This window comes from Peromyscus leucopus, chromosome 10, assembly GCF_004664715.2.
Source record: "Peromyscus leucopus breed LL Stock chromosome 10, UCI_PerLeu_2.1, whole genome shotgun sequence".
Lineage (NCBI taxonomy): Eukaryota > Metazoa > Chordata > Mammalia > Rodentia > Cricetidae > Peromyscus > Peromyscus leucopus.
Window position 1 is genome coordinate 59,130,764 of NC_051071.1, and position 15,787 is coordinate 59,146,550.

Here is a 15,787-nt window from a genome sequence, read left to right on the forward strand (position 1 = left end):
CAACATGATTCTCCCTACCATGTCCATCCTGATCTCTTTTCGTGTTCCAGCATCTCCAGACCTGTGTTCCATGTCAGTGAACTAGAGGGCCCATTTGTGGTGGGAACAGGGGAGGCATTCTTGGTAAGATGTAAACCAAAACACCGGACTCAGAATACAGAGCCAAGCAAATATCCTGGTCTGAGAGAAGGATTTTGCAAGTGTCTTGCGAGGAATTGGGTAAAGTCTTAAATATATGTTGTCTTCTTAAATCTTTATAACAAATATGCATCTTATTTAGAAGAAATAGAGCACAGAGTAACACAGTGACGTCTTCATGCTCAAAGGCTTAGACTTTAACTGAAAAGCAACTCAGGGCTCCCCAAGTATAGGGCACATGTCCTTTATTCTGTACCTGCAAGTGATCTTGAAGTTTGTTTTTCTTCTCCTCTTTCCTGATTCCAACTCAGATTGCACAAGGGGCATCTCTTCTATCAGGTTGGCCCGCACCCGAGATTCATTTAAGGAACTATAACAGCCCAGGGCTGTCGGTCTTATGTGTGCTCTTGATTACGGGAATTGCTGAAAGTCTCCTGAGTGACTTTGAGGGGTCATCAAGTTGAGAAACACTGCTTGGAGGATGGAGATGGAGATTCTGATAGAAGGGCTAACTCACCAAGAGAGCCGCCTCTGGGTCCATTCCTCTGATTAGGTGGAAACATGACCTCACTTAATATCCGTCAAGTATAATACTCGTGTCCCTTTTAAATACTAATAATGTCTTTGCGGTAGTATAAGCAGCTTAGATGTATGCTTCCTAATCTGCATTTCCAAATGAAATAAGGCTCTGTGGGTTTAATGCCAAAACTCATTTGGCAGCAAAATCAAACCCGATTTGATGTAGCACTATTTTTAGTATTAATACTCTAATTAGCATGAAAATCTGAGTTTTCTATAGAAAGATAAATATATGTGACTAACAGGTATTGTAAAATAGAAAATGTAAAAAAAAAAAAAATAGAAAACGTATACCACATCACTGGTGGGAAAAACATGAATTCCAAAGCACATCTGGTTGCATCCTGTTCCAGAAAAAGACATTGTGGACTGACATTATGAAAGAGTATCCCTAACAGACATTGTATCTTATAGGCAAGAGTGTTAAGAACCTGCCCTTACCCTGGGGAGTTTCATAGAACTGTAGAATTCAGGGCAAGGTTATATAAATAAGTGGACCAGCTTTTGAATTTGTAGATAAGAATACTAGCCCAAAGGAGAATAGGTTTGATAAACTCCATGATCCTTGCTATTTTACGTCTGCTCTGCAGCTTTCCTTGAATCTCTGGAAGCTATTGGGGCAGTTTATAAAGTTCAGGACTGGATGTCCCATGGAAAGGACTCAGTGAATGGCCCAGTGAGGTCCAGTTGGCTCTGGTTTCTCAGAAACCTTTCTTGCATTTTTGGTTACTCTTCAGGTGCTACCGGCATTGAAGACCGCCTGCAGGAGGGAGTCCCCGAGACGATAGAAGCCCTTCACAAAGCCGGCATCAAGATCTGGATGCTGACAGGGGACAAGCAGGAGACAGCTGTCAACATAGCTTATGCATGCAAACTCCTGGAGCCAGATGACAAGCTCTTCATCCTCAATTCGCAGAGTAAGGTATGCGTGATGCTGCTGAGCCAAACACTCTTTAACTCAAAGCCTGCAGGGTGTTAGGCGATGGATGTACACCAGGAAAGGGAGAGACTGAGCTGATCATCTGTAGTGATGTTATGATGTTATGTTACCCAGTGACCTTGCTCGTATTTGGGGAGGATGCCATCATTTTTCTAAGGCATCATGGGTGAATACAAGTACTAGAAAAAACTTCCCTTTTATTTTGGGCACCCCTCCCCCTCCCCCCCCTCCCCGATTCTAACTGTCTGACCATGAATTTGACAAAAGCAGACAAAAATGAGAGTATATACAAAATCTTGAAACAAGAACCTACCCCCTTTTCAAGTTAGAGGGAAGTAGTCATTTCTGTTAGTAACTAGACATTTTCATGATACATTTTAAAATTAGGCTCTCAGCATAATCCTGCCCTCTAGTGGTAAATTTAGATACTGCGCCTACGAGCACCCAACACTTGTAGACATGGAGTGTTAAAGGAGTTGAAAAGATCTTGAGCCACCCATTCATTCATTCATTCATTCATTCATTTTTGGCTGTGGTCAATCACGAGGATGGGTATTTAAATACGTTAAATGGGCATTTCACAGACAGCTCCTAGGAAAGAGATCCACTCTGAGATGTGTGCATACTGTTCACTGTGCTTGAAAGCTCTGCCTGTCTCCTCCCTTCCCCATGGAACTCAGGCAGCAGCAACACTCTGTCGCGGCATCCTGACTTCGTGATGTCTTCTGTAGCCACCTCGTGGGATCCCTTTTAGCTAGGTGTTTTATGGCTAAGCCTCCGTTGACGCTCAGCTTGGTAATATGTTTTGAGGAAACTCGAGAGCTGTCCTTCTCCAACGCAGTTCTCTTTTATAGCAGACTCAGGGGCCATATTCATAACCGACAGTCAGCCCCCAGCACCATCAAAAGGCCGAATCATTTCAGTGGCTCAAAACGGATGTGCTTGAGTGGCTAGGGAAATATTTACCTACTACTGACAAGCATATGTCCTTGAGGAGTTGCTTGCCCGGTGTGGCCTCTTCTTCCTCACCTGTCATGGACAGGTACACCCGGGCCATGACGTGGATATGTGCAAAAAGTGGGGAAATGTCTCCTGTCAACATTGGTTCTGTGAAAGGGTTCTGTAGACCTGGGCACTTCCTCCTGCAGAGGCTCTCCAGTTCCCGCAGCACCTGAAAAATGCTAAACATCTACTGAGAGATCTAGAAGCACAAAATAAAAAAAAATAAAATAAAATAAAATGAATTAGTGCTGATCAAATGCTGCTGCGAAGCCTGGGACCTGAGTTTGATCCCTGGACCCAACTTAGTAGAAGGAGATAACTGATTTTGACTCCTGAAAATTGCCAGCTGACCACCACACATACACGATGGCATGAGTGCACGCGCACATACACACACACACATACACACACACCCCAAATCCATAAACAAGCAAATGAAAAATAAAGTAATTTTTTTTTAATTTGACTTAGAACTTTTTAGACATGAAAAACTTTTTAGACATGAAAAACGTTTCTCTAACTTTTAATTATCATGGTAATTATTAAACATTCAAACAATTTAGAAAAGATAAAATATTAAAATAGTCCCTCGGAGAAAGCCTATTGACAGTTCAAGCATCCTTCCAGATAGCTCCAAGTCTGCATACATGGGAAACCAAGCATAACATTGCATGCCTTGTGGACCTGGGACTTCCTGCATTTGTCAGGGAAAGTGCTTCCAATGTCTGTGAGGATAAACGTGGTGATCTGTGTCATCTTGAGAAGTAGGGCATTGCATCACTCAGGTCAGGTGTGTTAGTCACTCTTTACAATCAAAGGGGCTTTGATCTGGGTACGGATTCTGTAATGTCTAAATCTGATTAAGCATATTTGCCTCCTCAGTCATTTCTCATTTCTTCATGATACAAACATGTAAAACCATTTCTTCTAGTTTTTTATTTTTTTAGAAACACAGTATATGTTTTTATGTATTGACTTAAATACTTTATTGATGGGTAAAAATCAGCAGGATTATAAAATTTATTTAAAATACACAATTTATATTGGAAGGATTTAAAACTACCAGTCCAAGAAGTACTTAGTGCATATTTGGTTAATTTTAGTTGCTACTATTAACAGTTTATATATGTGAATTTTCTATGTAGATCAAAAGAAAACAGCGGAATTTACTTTCATTTTGTGAATATTGGTTCAATCACTAGTCTGTAAATATGTCCCTCTTCCAATCTCCATTCCTCAGGAGTCCCTAAAAGCTAAAAAGGGCTCAGATCACAAAGCCTATTCCGTCCCGTGGTGAGTTGCTTCTGTAACAATCTAAGGAGCCACGTAGCAGCCAGTGAGTTCTGGAATATCCGAGGTCATGTCTGTGTACTAACTTCATAAATTTCTGTGAACTTCACTACTGGCAAAACTAAGACAAAACTGTATCCGTTTAAAAGCCTTCATGATTTCCATCTTCAGGAAGGTTTTTTTCTTTTGTGTTCACATTGTCATGTCCTGACATGGTTTACTGCACTCACATACACAGAGACATCTGAGCATTGCTCCCTCGGTTTACATTGTATGCTTACCAAACTTTTCTCCTAAGAATAACCTAATATTTATAATCTTTAGGGGAAGCTCTAGAAGGCTTTCCATGCACGATCACATTTGACAATTGTAACAAGTACACATTAGCTCATTTTATAGGCAGAGACACCAGAATATTTTGATTTATCAAGCATGAAATAATAATTAGCATTGAATTTGGTCTCTTCTGCATCAAGATACATCTATTATATTGTGATTTACATACTATATATAAACAACCACTTCCTATAGTTAGTGGAGTTATGTTTTATAGCATTACCTTGAACCTGAACTAGTGAATAGTGATTGCTATCCCAAAGGAGATTCACAGTTTACTTCATAAAGGCCTGTGGTCACAATATATTGCCAATTGATCAATACATCATGTGTGTTTCTCTCTCATGATACCTTATTTAACATTTATTGTAAATTCATTCACATAAAATGTGTGGGCAACCTCACTCTAATTCATGCCTGAAAAGAAAGTATTTAACACAGACATTTCTCGGTACTGTACATCATAGCTGTTGAATGTTCAGGGACACTGGCAGCACTGTAATTAGGAGCCATTTCAGATAACAAAATCACCAACAAAAAGAAGAAAGATGAAAAAAAGAAGTCCCACCAAACAGATTCTCAGCACTTGGGAGGCAGAAGTGGACAGATTTCTGAGTTCAAGGTCAGTCTGGTCTACAAAGCAAGTTCTAAGACAGTCAGGTCTACATGGAGAATCTCTGTCTCAAAAAACCAAATAATAATAATAATAATAATAATAATAATAATAATAAATAGTAGTGTATCCATTTGCTCAGCTTCTGCTGAGAGGGCATGCATCACATGACCCAAATGTCACTCTTTTCTTGGCAGTATATGACTCAAAAGCCTGAGAGTCCAGGTTGAAAATAAATGGAGGCAAGCATCTGAACTCACAAACTTGGATTCCATAAGTAGTTAAGGCTGTATGTATGTATACATGTATGTGTGCATGACTGTATATGTGTATGCATGTGTGTATGTGTATGCACATGGGTGTACATACTGCTAAAAAACTAAACCCTCATAGATTAAACATCTATGTGTAATCATAAAGCTGCAGGTGATTCACAATTATATTATGAAGAATATCTGTATAGACTGTAAACTCTATCGTATAATACTAAGGCTACAAAGACCATTTTATATTATTATAGTTATAATTATGTTCAACTATAAATACCACTCATGTGGAATATTCTGATTTTCAAAGACTAAATATACTGATTTCTAAATTATGCCATATTAATTTCACCAAATTAAAGAATATTTGCGCAAACATAGTTTTTGCTATTATAATTTTGGTCTATAATAAGCATGTCTGACTTTTTCTTCATGGCTTTAGAGGTATATAGGATCAAATTTGTTCAAAGGTCAAGGGAGTTGGGTAGCTCCATTTTATAGCTGGATCTGGACTGTCTATTTTGTGGGACTATAACAAAATCTGTGAGGCTGAGTACTGTATGGAAGGTAAGTGGTTTATTTAGCCCACAGTTTGAAAGCTCACAAGCATGGTGCCAGCTACAGCTTCTGGTGGGTGTCCCACGGTGGAGAGCATTACATGGGGATATGTGCACAGCTGGTGAGTGGTAGAAAAGCTCACATGGGAGGAGAGGAAGCAAGAGAGTAAGAAGAGGCCAAGCCAACTCCTTTCCCCATCTGTTTCTGGGGGAACTATCTGTCCCTAGTAGGCTAACCCATTGTGAAAGACCAGCACCCACTCCTTCACGTGGGTGGTCATGACCCCATGACCATCCTCAGGGATGCACCTCTTAAAGGCCCAGCACTATTCAAACTACATTCATGATAATTGTACAGAATATGATCACTAAGCCTTTGTTGTATCATGCCTCTCTATCTGCTCCTTTCTTCCTTGTATTTTATTGTGGGTTAAGAAATGCTTGGTAAGTTTAAAATAAAATCACTCATGGGATGTTCTTGAATCAACAAAATATTTCAAGCTGGGCATGTAGGCTTAAGTCTCCCGATCCTAGACCTGAGATCTAGTCTTAGTGGTCATTTGACTTTCTGGGTAAGTTTATTATTAATCATCCTGAGTAGAATCCACTCAGCAAATATTTAATGAGTATTTGATGGGCCTAAATTGTGTGTGTGTGTGTGTGTGTGTGTGTGTACATGTACATGTGTGAGTTTATGCATGTGTTAATGCAGGTGCACCCAGAATGGAGAAGAACATGTTGGATCCCACTGAAACTTGAGTTACAGGTATTCGTGGGCCTCTAGTGGGTGCTGGGAACTGAATTCTGATCCTCTGCAAGAGCAGAAGATGGTCTATGCTGCTGGGCTGTCTCTCCAGCAGGATGGGCTTTCTTTTTCACTATAAAGGATTCAAAAGTGAGTTAGGCTCAGAGGGCGCAGCTCAGACACAGAGCGCATGCTTACCATGTGTAAGGCCCATGGTTGTCTCCAGAAGAGCAACAACAAACCCCAAGGAGAGTAGACGGGATAACTCCCCTTAAAGCATTCCCTGTGTCATGTAGAGTGCGGATGCACACAGACCTGATGTGATGTGCATGACTAAGAACATCCTGACCAGAGTGCAAGCTCCGTGAAGCTGTGTCCCCCAAGCCCAGAACGTTCTCTCATACAGTTTCTCAGCCAACACTTATGGGTAGATAATGTGTTAAACAAAAAGATGAAAATGTTGAAATGTCTGCATTTCGGTTGGTCCTCGAAGCAGTGTGGATGGAGGTAGTGTGTGCCTTCTGCAGATAAGGAAGTTGAGGCTCAGAGAGCTTCTGTGTTTGCTTAATGCCAAGCAACTAGGAGTTGGTGGGATGAGACCTTGGGAAAGAGTCAATACTTACCTGTTGGAATTTTTTTTAATGATTTTTATTATTGTTATGTTTTGCATCCCTACCCCAGTTTTCCCTCCCTCCTCTCCTCCTAGTCCCTCCCCCCACCTCCCCTCAGCTCCCCCACATCCACTCCTCCTATGTTTCTCTTCCGAAAAGGGTGGCCTCCCATGGATATCAACCAAACATGACATGTCAAGCTGCAGGGAGACTAGGCACTGTAATTGGCTTTCCCATCAGACTTTCTTTTGGGCTGCCAGCCCCTAAATAATGACACAGAGGCTTATTAATTATGAAAGCTTGTTGTTCCCAACCAGCTCTTATAACTTAAATTAACCTATTTCTATTCATCTACATTCTGCCATGTGGCTTTTTACCTCTCTTCCGTTCTGTACATCCAACTTGCTCCGAGTCTCTCTGACATTGGTCTAGATTTCATCCCGAGTTCCTCTCTCTGCCTGGAAGTCCCACCTAACCTCTCCTGCCTAGCTATTGGTCATTGAGCTCTTTATTAAACCAATCAAATGCCTTAGGCAGACAAGATAAAACAGCAACACATTTTACACAGTTTGCCCAAATATCCCGCAACAAGGTACCTCCCCTCTTATGAACATAACATTGGGTAAGGCAACCCAGGATGAGGAGTAGGATTCCAAAAGCCAGCAAAAGAGTCAGGGACAGCCCTGTGCCCATTGTTAGGAGTCACACAAGGTACGCAACAGTAACATACACAGAATGGAGCACTGGGAATCCTGTGGGAGAAGGGGAGGAAGGATTGTAAGAGCCAGAGGGGTCGAGGACATCACAAGAAAACCCAAAGAATCAACTAACCTGGCTCATAAGGGCTCACAGAGACTGAACCCCCCACCAGGGAGCCTGCATGGGACTGATGCGATGGAATTTTACATCCTGCATTGACATTTTAGCTGTAGAATTGTGTTCGAAGGGCTTCTTCCTTCTTACCTGGCCTCACATCCACAGAAGCCCGTGGAAGAGCCGCAAAATTGAGAAGTTATGAAGTGGGCTTTTTGAAAATAACCCACGGTTCACTACCCAAGGCAGCCTTGACCCAGCAATGGCTAAAGAAAGAGAATGAAAAGTTGAGCCAGCTCTCTAGTGGCGCCCCGAGGTTTAACTGTCGCCCCCTCTTTGCTCAAGGGTGCCTGTGAGATGCTGATGAGTGCGATTTTGAAAGAACTTCAGAAGAGAATTCAAGCCCCTCCAGAGCCAGCGTCACTAAGAAAGTCCTTCCGGCGGCCTCCTGACCCCCAGCATGCTGGACGCGCTGGACTGGTTATCACTGGGAAGACTCTGGAGTTTGCCCTGCAGGAGAGTCTGCAAAGGCAGTTCCTGGAGCTGACTGCCTGGTGCCAGGTTGTGGTCTGCTGCCGAGCCACGCCCCTTCAAAAAAGCGAGGTGGTGAAATTGGTTCGAAACCATCTTCACGTGATGACCCTGGCCATTGGTGAGTGGAGGTGGGAAGGGTGGGCACCCTGCCTGGCACTCTCCGTTGTATGACCCCAGGGGTTGATCTTTGCCTGTCCTGCCTTCTGTCTAACCTTATAATTCTGTGTTTCCTTTTCCAGCTATACTTACATTCCTCCCCTGCCTTCTGTCTGTACAGCTGTGAATCTGGTCTTAGGGATGGAGCACAGAGAACAGTATGATAATATTCTCTGAGTTATGTCTTAGACCCCATCAACTTAGTTACCTAGAGTTAAATACTGGATCAGGGAACTGAAAACTTCAGGATTTCTATCTTCAGAAAAGTTAAATTCAGGAATTAAAAGAATGTATCTATTCAATGAGTGGTTTTGAGTGGCATATTTGTACCAGGCTTCCCCCATCCTGGACAATAGCTATGAAGCGATATCTGTAACTGATAGCTTTCTTATAGAGCTTATGACCAGTTTGAGGGTATGTAGTAGCACAAATGCATGAACAACTCAGTGTGAATGTGGAAAGTATCAGTTAACAAATGCTAGAGTGTCCATCTTAAGTTTGGTTCCCAGAGCAGAACTGACTGCCCGGGCTGTCTGTGAGTGAAGACATAAGGAAATGGTAGAGGAGCCGCCGGAGATCGGGGGTAAGCATTCTTAGCAGACAGCACAGTAAAGGAAAAGCCAAAAGATGGGGTGTGCCACTTAAGGCCAAAGCAGGCTGGGGAATGTTTTCTGCAGCTGAATGATTGGTGGCGAGGTGGGCGTGGCCGGATCACACAGGGTCTTGAAGGCCATTGTAAAATTTTGGCTTTGATCTGAAAAAGGAAGTGAGAGCCAATGGAAAGTGTTGATCTGAGGTGGGATCTGCCTTGTGTTGAAAGGGATCGCTTTGTCCTCTGTGTGAGAATAAATGTGCTACAAGGACATAAATAAGGGAAAATATTTGGGAGGCTGTTAAATAATTCTTCCCAGATAGGAAGAGAGGAGGAGGAAGTGAAATATGATCAGACATGCTGTGAAGAAAGAGCTGCTGATATTTGCAGATGAATTGGGTATGTGCCATGACAGGAAGAGTTGTCAACGGGACTACCAGAGTCTTGAGGGGTGGGATCTGACATTTGGTGATGTGGAGGCAGGGGCTTGAGGGGCAGGGTCTTAAACTTACTTAGCTTGAAAAGTCTCAGATGCCTTGGCAGTAATGTCAAGTGTCCAGCTGGAATAAAAATCTGTAACTTAGCAAGGAAGAATTGATTGAACATAAAAGTTAGTGAATTGTAGGTCCAGTGAGTATTAAAGGTTTGACATTCTAAGACCATGAAACAATAAGTTTCAATGGGGAGAACAGCATGCCATGAAGTTCTGACACATATGAGTGTTTAGATAGTATGGGGTGGAATTTGGTCCAACCATTCTGTTGTTTATACATGGAAATGAATGAATGATTCAGATCCCTGGGTTAAGATGATGTACCTAAAGCCAAACCTTTGGACTTTGCGATAATTAAATCAAGTGCCCATCTTGACCAATCACTGAGGGTAGAGAAGATAAGATATTGACTTCCAGACCTCAGCCAGTTTCCCATCTATAAATTCACCCTAACAAACCATGTGGGCTCAGTCAGTAGCCCTTTTGGGACAACACATGCTCATTACTTGAAGGAGCATAATACCTGAAGAGACTTCTATGGTGATATATTGTGTATTCTGATAAACTAGTGTTGCAGTAGATCAGTGACTCTAGACAGAACTGTAAAACCATGTGGTAGACAGGACAGGGGCACACAGGGTGTCTCTGGAGCCTAGTGGGCCAGCTGACTTAAGGACAATGTGAGAAGGATTTTCTAGAGAAAATGACATGTAAACAAAGCCTCCGTAAGTGATATTCAGCGAGGTGGGATTGACAGGGACAGTGTTACAGAAGCAGAGAAATGGCCTGTGTAGCCTCCAGAAAGAGCAGGATGTGTCTGGAAAATTGAAAGGAGCGTGATGACGTGAAAAGGGGAAGATCAGTCTAAGAAGGTCTCACGGTGTCCTGGATAGTTTATTGTCAACTGGGCACAAGGTAGAGTTATTTAGGAAGAGGATTCGTGATTGAGACAATGCGTCCCAAAGATTTGCCCGGAGGCAAGTCTTATAGAGCATTTTCCTAACTTGTGATTGATTTTTTTTTGGGGGGGAGGGCCCAGCCCATTGTGGGTGGTGCCTCCCCTGGGAAATAAGTCCTAGAGTGTATAAGAAAGCAAGCTAAGCAAGCTAGGAAGTGAGAGCCAGTCAGCAACACTCCTCCATGGCTTCTGCATCAGCTCCTGCCTGGAGTTCCAGCTGTGACTTCCCTCCATCATGAATTACGATTTGTGAGTTGAAACAAGCTCTTTGCTCCCCCGTTGCTCTTTTGATCCTGGCGTTTTATCACAGCAATAGAACCCTAAGATACGCAACACGAAGGATTTGAAGACAGCATTGAGTCTGGAATTTTTTTCTGACGGCAGTGTGATACTACATTGGATCTCTGTGAGTTCGAGGCCAGCCTGGTCTACAAAGCGAGTTCCAGGAAAGGCGCAAAGCTACACAGAGAAACCCTGTCTTGAAAAACACAAAACAAAACAAAACAAAAAAACCCAAGTACCTCTGGAAAGTGGGATAAACCACAAAGGGCCAATGTGTTCTCTTGACTAGCCACTCTGCAATTTACTCCTCACGTGTGTCTCATGTTTTTTTCTGCCTTGTAAAGGTGACGGTGCCAATGACGTTAGCATGATCCAAGTGGCCGACATTGGGATAGGTGTCTCAGGTCAAGAAGGCATGCAGGTGAGTGCATACACACCCGACTACCACGACCATCTGCCTACTAAGGGAAATCTTCTCACTGATAAGATTTCAGTGGGGCTATGGGGCTGTGGGGTAAGGAGTGAGAGGCTGAACCTTCATTTGTTCCACGGTTGGTCACTTGTGAATAATATGTGGTTCTGGCTAGTGTCTGCTGTGTTCATGTGTTCTGTGTTTTGTTTTGCTTTGGTTTTTTTTTTTTGTTTTGTTTTTGTTTTTTGAGACAGGGTTTCTCTGTGTAGCTTTGCTCCTTTCCTGGAGCTCACTTGGTAGCCCAGGCTGGCCTCGAACTCACAGAGATCCGCCTGGCTCTGCCTCCCGAGTGCTGGGATTAAAAGCATGCGCCACCACCGCCCGGCATGTGTTCTGTTTTTTAAAAGCTTATGTGCATTGTAAGATTGCACTTTGTAGGCATGTGATAGCTTGGTTAAGTTCTCACTAAAAAGAAATCTACTATGATTTGAATACATGACATGAAAAATATAGACAGCTGGGAGGGGAGGGAAAGGAAAGGAGACATGAAAGATTGGGAATGAGGAAGATGTGCCTGTGTCTGTCTCTCTGTATGTGTGTACGTATGTATGTGTGTGTATATAAGGTATAAATGTGTGTATGTATATGCATGTATATATGTATAGTCTCTCTTTTGGGATTTACTTGGGAGGTAAGTAATTGATGGTCAGGCTACACCTGCTAGGCTGTGTGTGTTCTAGCATGTTCCATTGCTCAGGATGGTCCTCTCTCCCTGTTTCCTCTGCAGGCCGTGATGGCCAGTGACTTCGCCATCTCTCGGTTCAGGCATCTCAGCAAGCTCCTTCTTGTGCACGGGCACTGGTGTTACACACGACTCTCCAACATGATTCTCTATTTTTTCTACAAGAATGTGGTATGTACCTGCTGAGGATTTTGCCACCCCGTCTCCAATCCAACCTTCTACTCCTGGTGGCCTCTGGGAGGGATGACTGGCTGTGTTCATTAGTACCTGGAGAACAGAACAGGGAAGCTGTTCTCATGACTTCCCAGAGATGATCGGGAATGTTCGTGTTGAACTGTTGACGACAAATTTTGAGGCCTGCCCATCTGCTGGCACACTCTGCTCCCTATGCATTTACATTCCAGTAAGGCCTGACTGGTTCATTTAAAATCCGATTTTCGACCTTCTATAAAAAGATAGCGACAAGCAAGATTATGAAACGTTTCAAGTTGTCGGTTGAAAATGAAAAGGTTTGCTTCTGTGGTACTGGGGATGACAAATAAGTAAATAAATGCATAAATAAATCAAGCTGCTGCTCCTACGTGATGGCTTCTGCACTCTATCAAGGAAGGATGCTTGTGTAGCGTGCCCAAAGCCCTGTGCTAGATTCCCATCATGCAGAAACTGCCTGTGTCTTCACATCCTCAGTGGAGAGGCAGGAGGTTCAGAACACTGAGGTCAGGCTGGGGCGATGGTGCAGTGGGTAAGAGCTGGACAGAGGAGATAACCTGAGTTCAGATCCACAGAACTCACGTTAAAAACCTGGGTTTGCTCATGTGCTTCTGTAACCATAGCGCTGTTGTGGGTGGAGTTGGGGTCAGTGGGCCTAACTGATTGCCAGCGTAGCTCCAAGGCCAGTGAGAGACCCTGTCTCAAAGGAGTGAGGTAGAATGTGATAGAGCAGGATAGGGATGCCCTCCTCTGGTCTCCACTTGCACATAGTGTGTGTACATACACCACACCACACACACACACACACACACACACACACACACACACACACACACACACATCCACAGAGTAAAGGAAGTTTAAGGTCTTCTTTGACTAAAATTGGATGGTTCCTTGGGAAACATGGGGAGGTGGCTGCCCTAGACAGAATTGGAGGCAGCCTGAGCTATAAACCTTGCAATAATAATAATAATAATAACAATAATAATAGCAGTAGCAGTAGCAGTAGTAGTGATCAGAATGCTAAAGTAACTAGCAACCCCCTCCTCCAATTTCTTAATATATGTTAGACTCATCACAGGTTGTGGGCACTCCCTAACTTACTTTTGATGGTTAGTCCCAAGGTATTATATAATTTTGATTGTACATAGGATGAAACCAGAGTGTGCAGAGGTTCAAAAAATGACAATCAAACAACAGATATCCCCTGAAATAAGAAACAAGCCCCAGGACCTCAGTCCAGTGCTCATCCCTTTGTCCTGCCTGAAAGCAAAGGGGTTTTGCTGCACTGACCACGTTAAAGATACAGTGCTGGGGGAGAGACTGACCCCTAGGGTCGCCGCTTCCTCGTCTAGGGACCATCTGATTTTAACATGAGAAGCCCATGCTTTGGGAACCTCTCTGTCTCAAGATAACTGGATGTTGGCCATTCTGTTGGCATCATTCTACCTAACTACTAAGACATGACTGGGCAGAAAGGTGGGAAAACTAATGTGTGGCATGCCTTCTCTGAGCCAGACACTCGCCTTGTGTGGTGATATACTGTGTACCCTGAGGATCAGACGACAGAGCCAGCCACTAGATTAGACACAGAGCTCAGGCAGTTGAGATCTCATGCCTTTGCTTGGGAAGCATGCATGCCTTTAATCCCAGGAAGTAATATGGCAGGGCAGAGAAAGGTATATAAGGCGTGAGGAAACAGGAACTCACTCTCTTTAGGCTGAGAATTTTGTAGAGGTAAGAATGAGTGGCTGGCTGCTCTTTTTCTCCCGTCTTTCAGCTTTCACTCTGATATCTGGTACTGGGTTTTTTATTAATAAGACCATTTAACATTCAAACAACAATCTTGGTTCTCTTTATCTAGAGCACAAATATCTACAACTTTCCCACTTATATGGCCAATAAGTAGCTGGGTAGCTTTGTACAAATGTCTTATTCTCTGTGGGTCTCAATGGCTTAGTTTATTCAGCCTGTAATAATGAAGTGCCACAGTAATAACAAAGGGAATTTTCAGTAGTCTAGGGGCCAGAGGTCAGAAATCAGGGAGTGGGTGTGGTTGGGCTTTGGTAGTGGTCCTTTCTGGCTACATCCTCCCTGGGGAGAGGAAAGCCTTCAGAGGTTCATTTTATATGATTACTAACCCCATGCACATGGACTCCACCATGATGACCTAATAACCTCACCATCTGACCGCCCCCCAACACCGTCACACTGGAGGCTAAGATTTGCATGTATGTATTTTGAAGGTCCAAAAAATATTTAGTTCTTCATCTGTAAGATGAGAGCAACAGTACTTCCCAAGTTGTTATGAGGATTAAATGAACTCTTTGTATATTATTCAAATTATTTTGAATAGTGCCAACACCACATAGTACTGGTGAGAGTATGTGTATAATTTGTTAAGATATTCACTAAAAAGCAAACAAAATTAAAGAACTCCATGACAAGTTGTGTTCTTCATCTGTGGTTGATAAAGCTGAAGAGAGACTACAGGCCCAGAACTCAGACTGCAGTGTGGGATGTGTTCTGAGTGTACACTGACGTCTCTAAGCTCTGAATGTCTCTCTTCGTGTCCCCAGGCCTATGTGAACCTCCTTTTCTGGTACCAGTTCTTCTGTGGGTTTTCAGGAACCTCTATGACTGACTATTGGGTTCTGATCTTCTTCAACCTCCTCTTCACCTCTGTTCCCCCCATCATTTACGGCGTGTTGGAGAAGGATGTGTCCGCGGAGACCCTCCTGCAGCTGCCTGAACTTTACCAGAGTGGTCAGCAATCAGAGGTAAGCGTTCAGGCAGAAACATGTGAGCCGATGCATATCATGGTGAAAGCCAGCGTGTTTCCATTCAACCAGGCCCACATATTACAGGATACTCAGAACTATTTCACATGCCCTCTTGCTTCCAATGCTCCAGACCAGTGGTTCTCAGCCTTTCTAATGCTGGGACCCTTTTATACAGTTCCTCATGTGGTGATCCCCAACCATAGGATTATTTCACGGCTACTTCATAACTGTAATTGTGCTACTGTTATGAATTGTACTGTAAATATCTGCTACACAGGATATCTGATATGCAACCCCTAAAGGCGTCGCAACCCACAGGTTGAGAACCATTGATCTATACTCACATGGCAGATGTTAAGTCAGTGGCCTGTGGTATGAGTGTAAATCTTTAAAAGTTCTTATGTGTTTATCAGAAGAAACTCTAGAGTTTGCTACCTTGCCAGCGACAGCTGGCATTTGTTAAACCCCACTTCCCAACCTGTTACAGTACCCAGCAAACGTTCCCTCCTCGTTTATCTTCACACGGACACTTTTTGAGACAGAATCTAGTGTTTTTCCCATTCCAAAATGAGGAATCTGAACCCCAAATGTATTAAGTAAGTTCCCCCAAGTTGGCAGAGTTAATAAATGAGAGAACCAGGATGTGAAACCAGCTCAGTCTGGTCCCCAAGTCCAAGTTAATTCTTCAGTGTCTGGTGTCTCGCAGGACGGAAGTGATCTGAATGGCTCCCATCT

General features: G+C 43.2%; 1 protein-coding gene across 3 annotated transcripts in view; it reads left to right on the top strand.

Moving 5' to 3' along the window:
- Atp10d (ATPase phospholipid transporting 10D (putative)) overlaps positions 1-15,787 on the top strand; it is a 90,034-nt gene that overhangs the window by 59,859 nt on the left and 14,388 nt on the right. For all 3 annotated transcript variants that reach the window (XM_028861409.2, XM_037209083.1, XM_037209084.1), the window contains exons 15-19: positions 1,455-1,639; positions 8,236-8,542; positions 11,250-11,326; positions 12,105-12,230; positions 14,849-15,049. In XM_028861409.2, the coding sequence (XP_028717242.1) occupies positions 1,455-1,639; positions 8,236-8,542; positions 11,250-11,326; positions 12,105-12,230; positions 14,849-15,049 (896 nt within the window). The remainder of the gene's footprint in view (positions 1-1,454; positions 1,640-8,235; positions 8,543-11,249; positions 11,327-12,104; positions 12,231-14,848; positions 15,050-15,787) is intronic.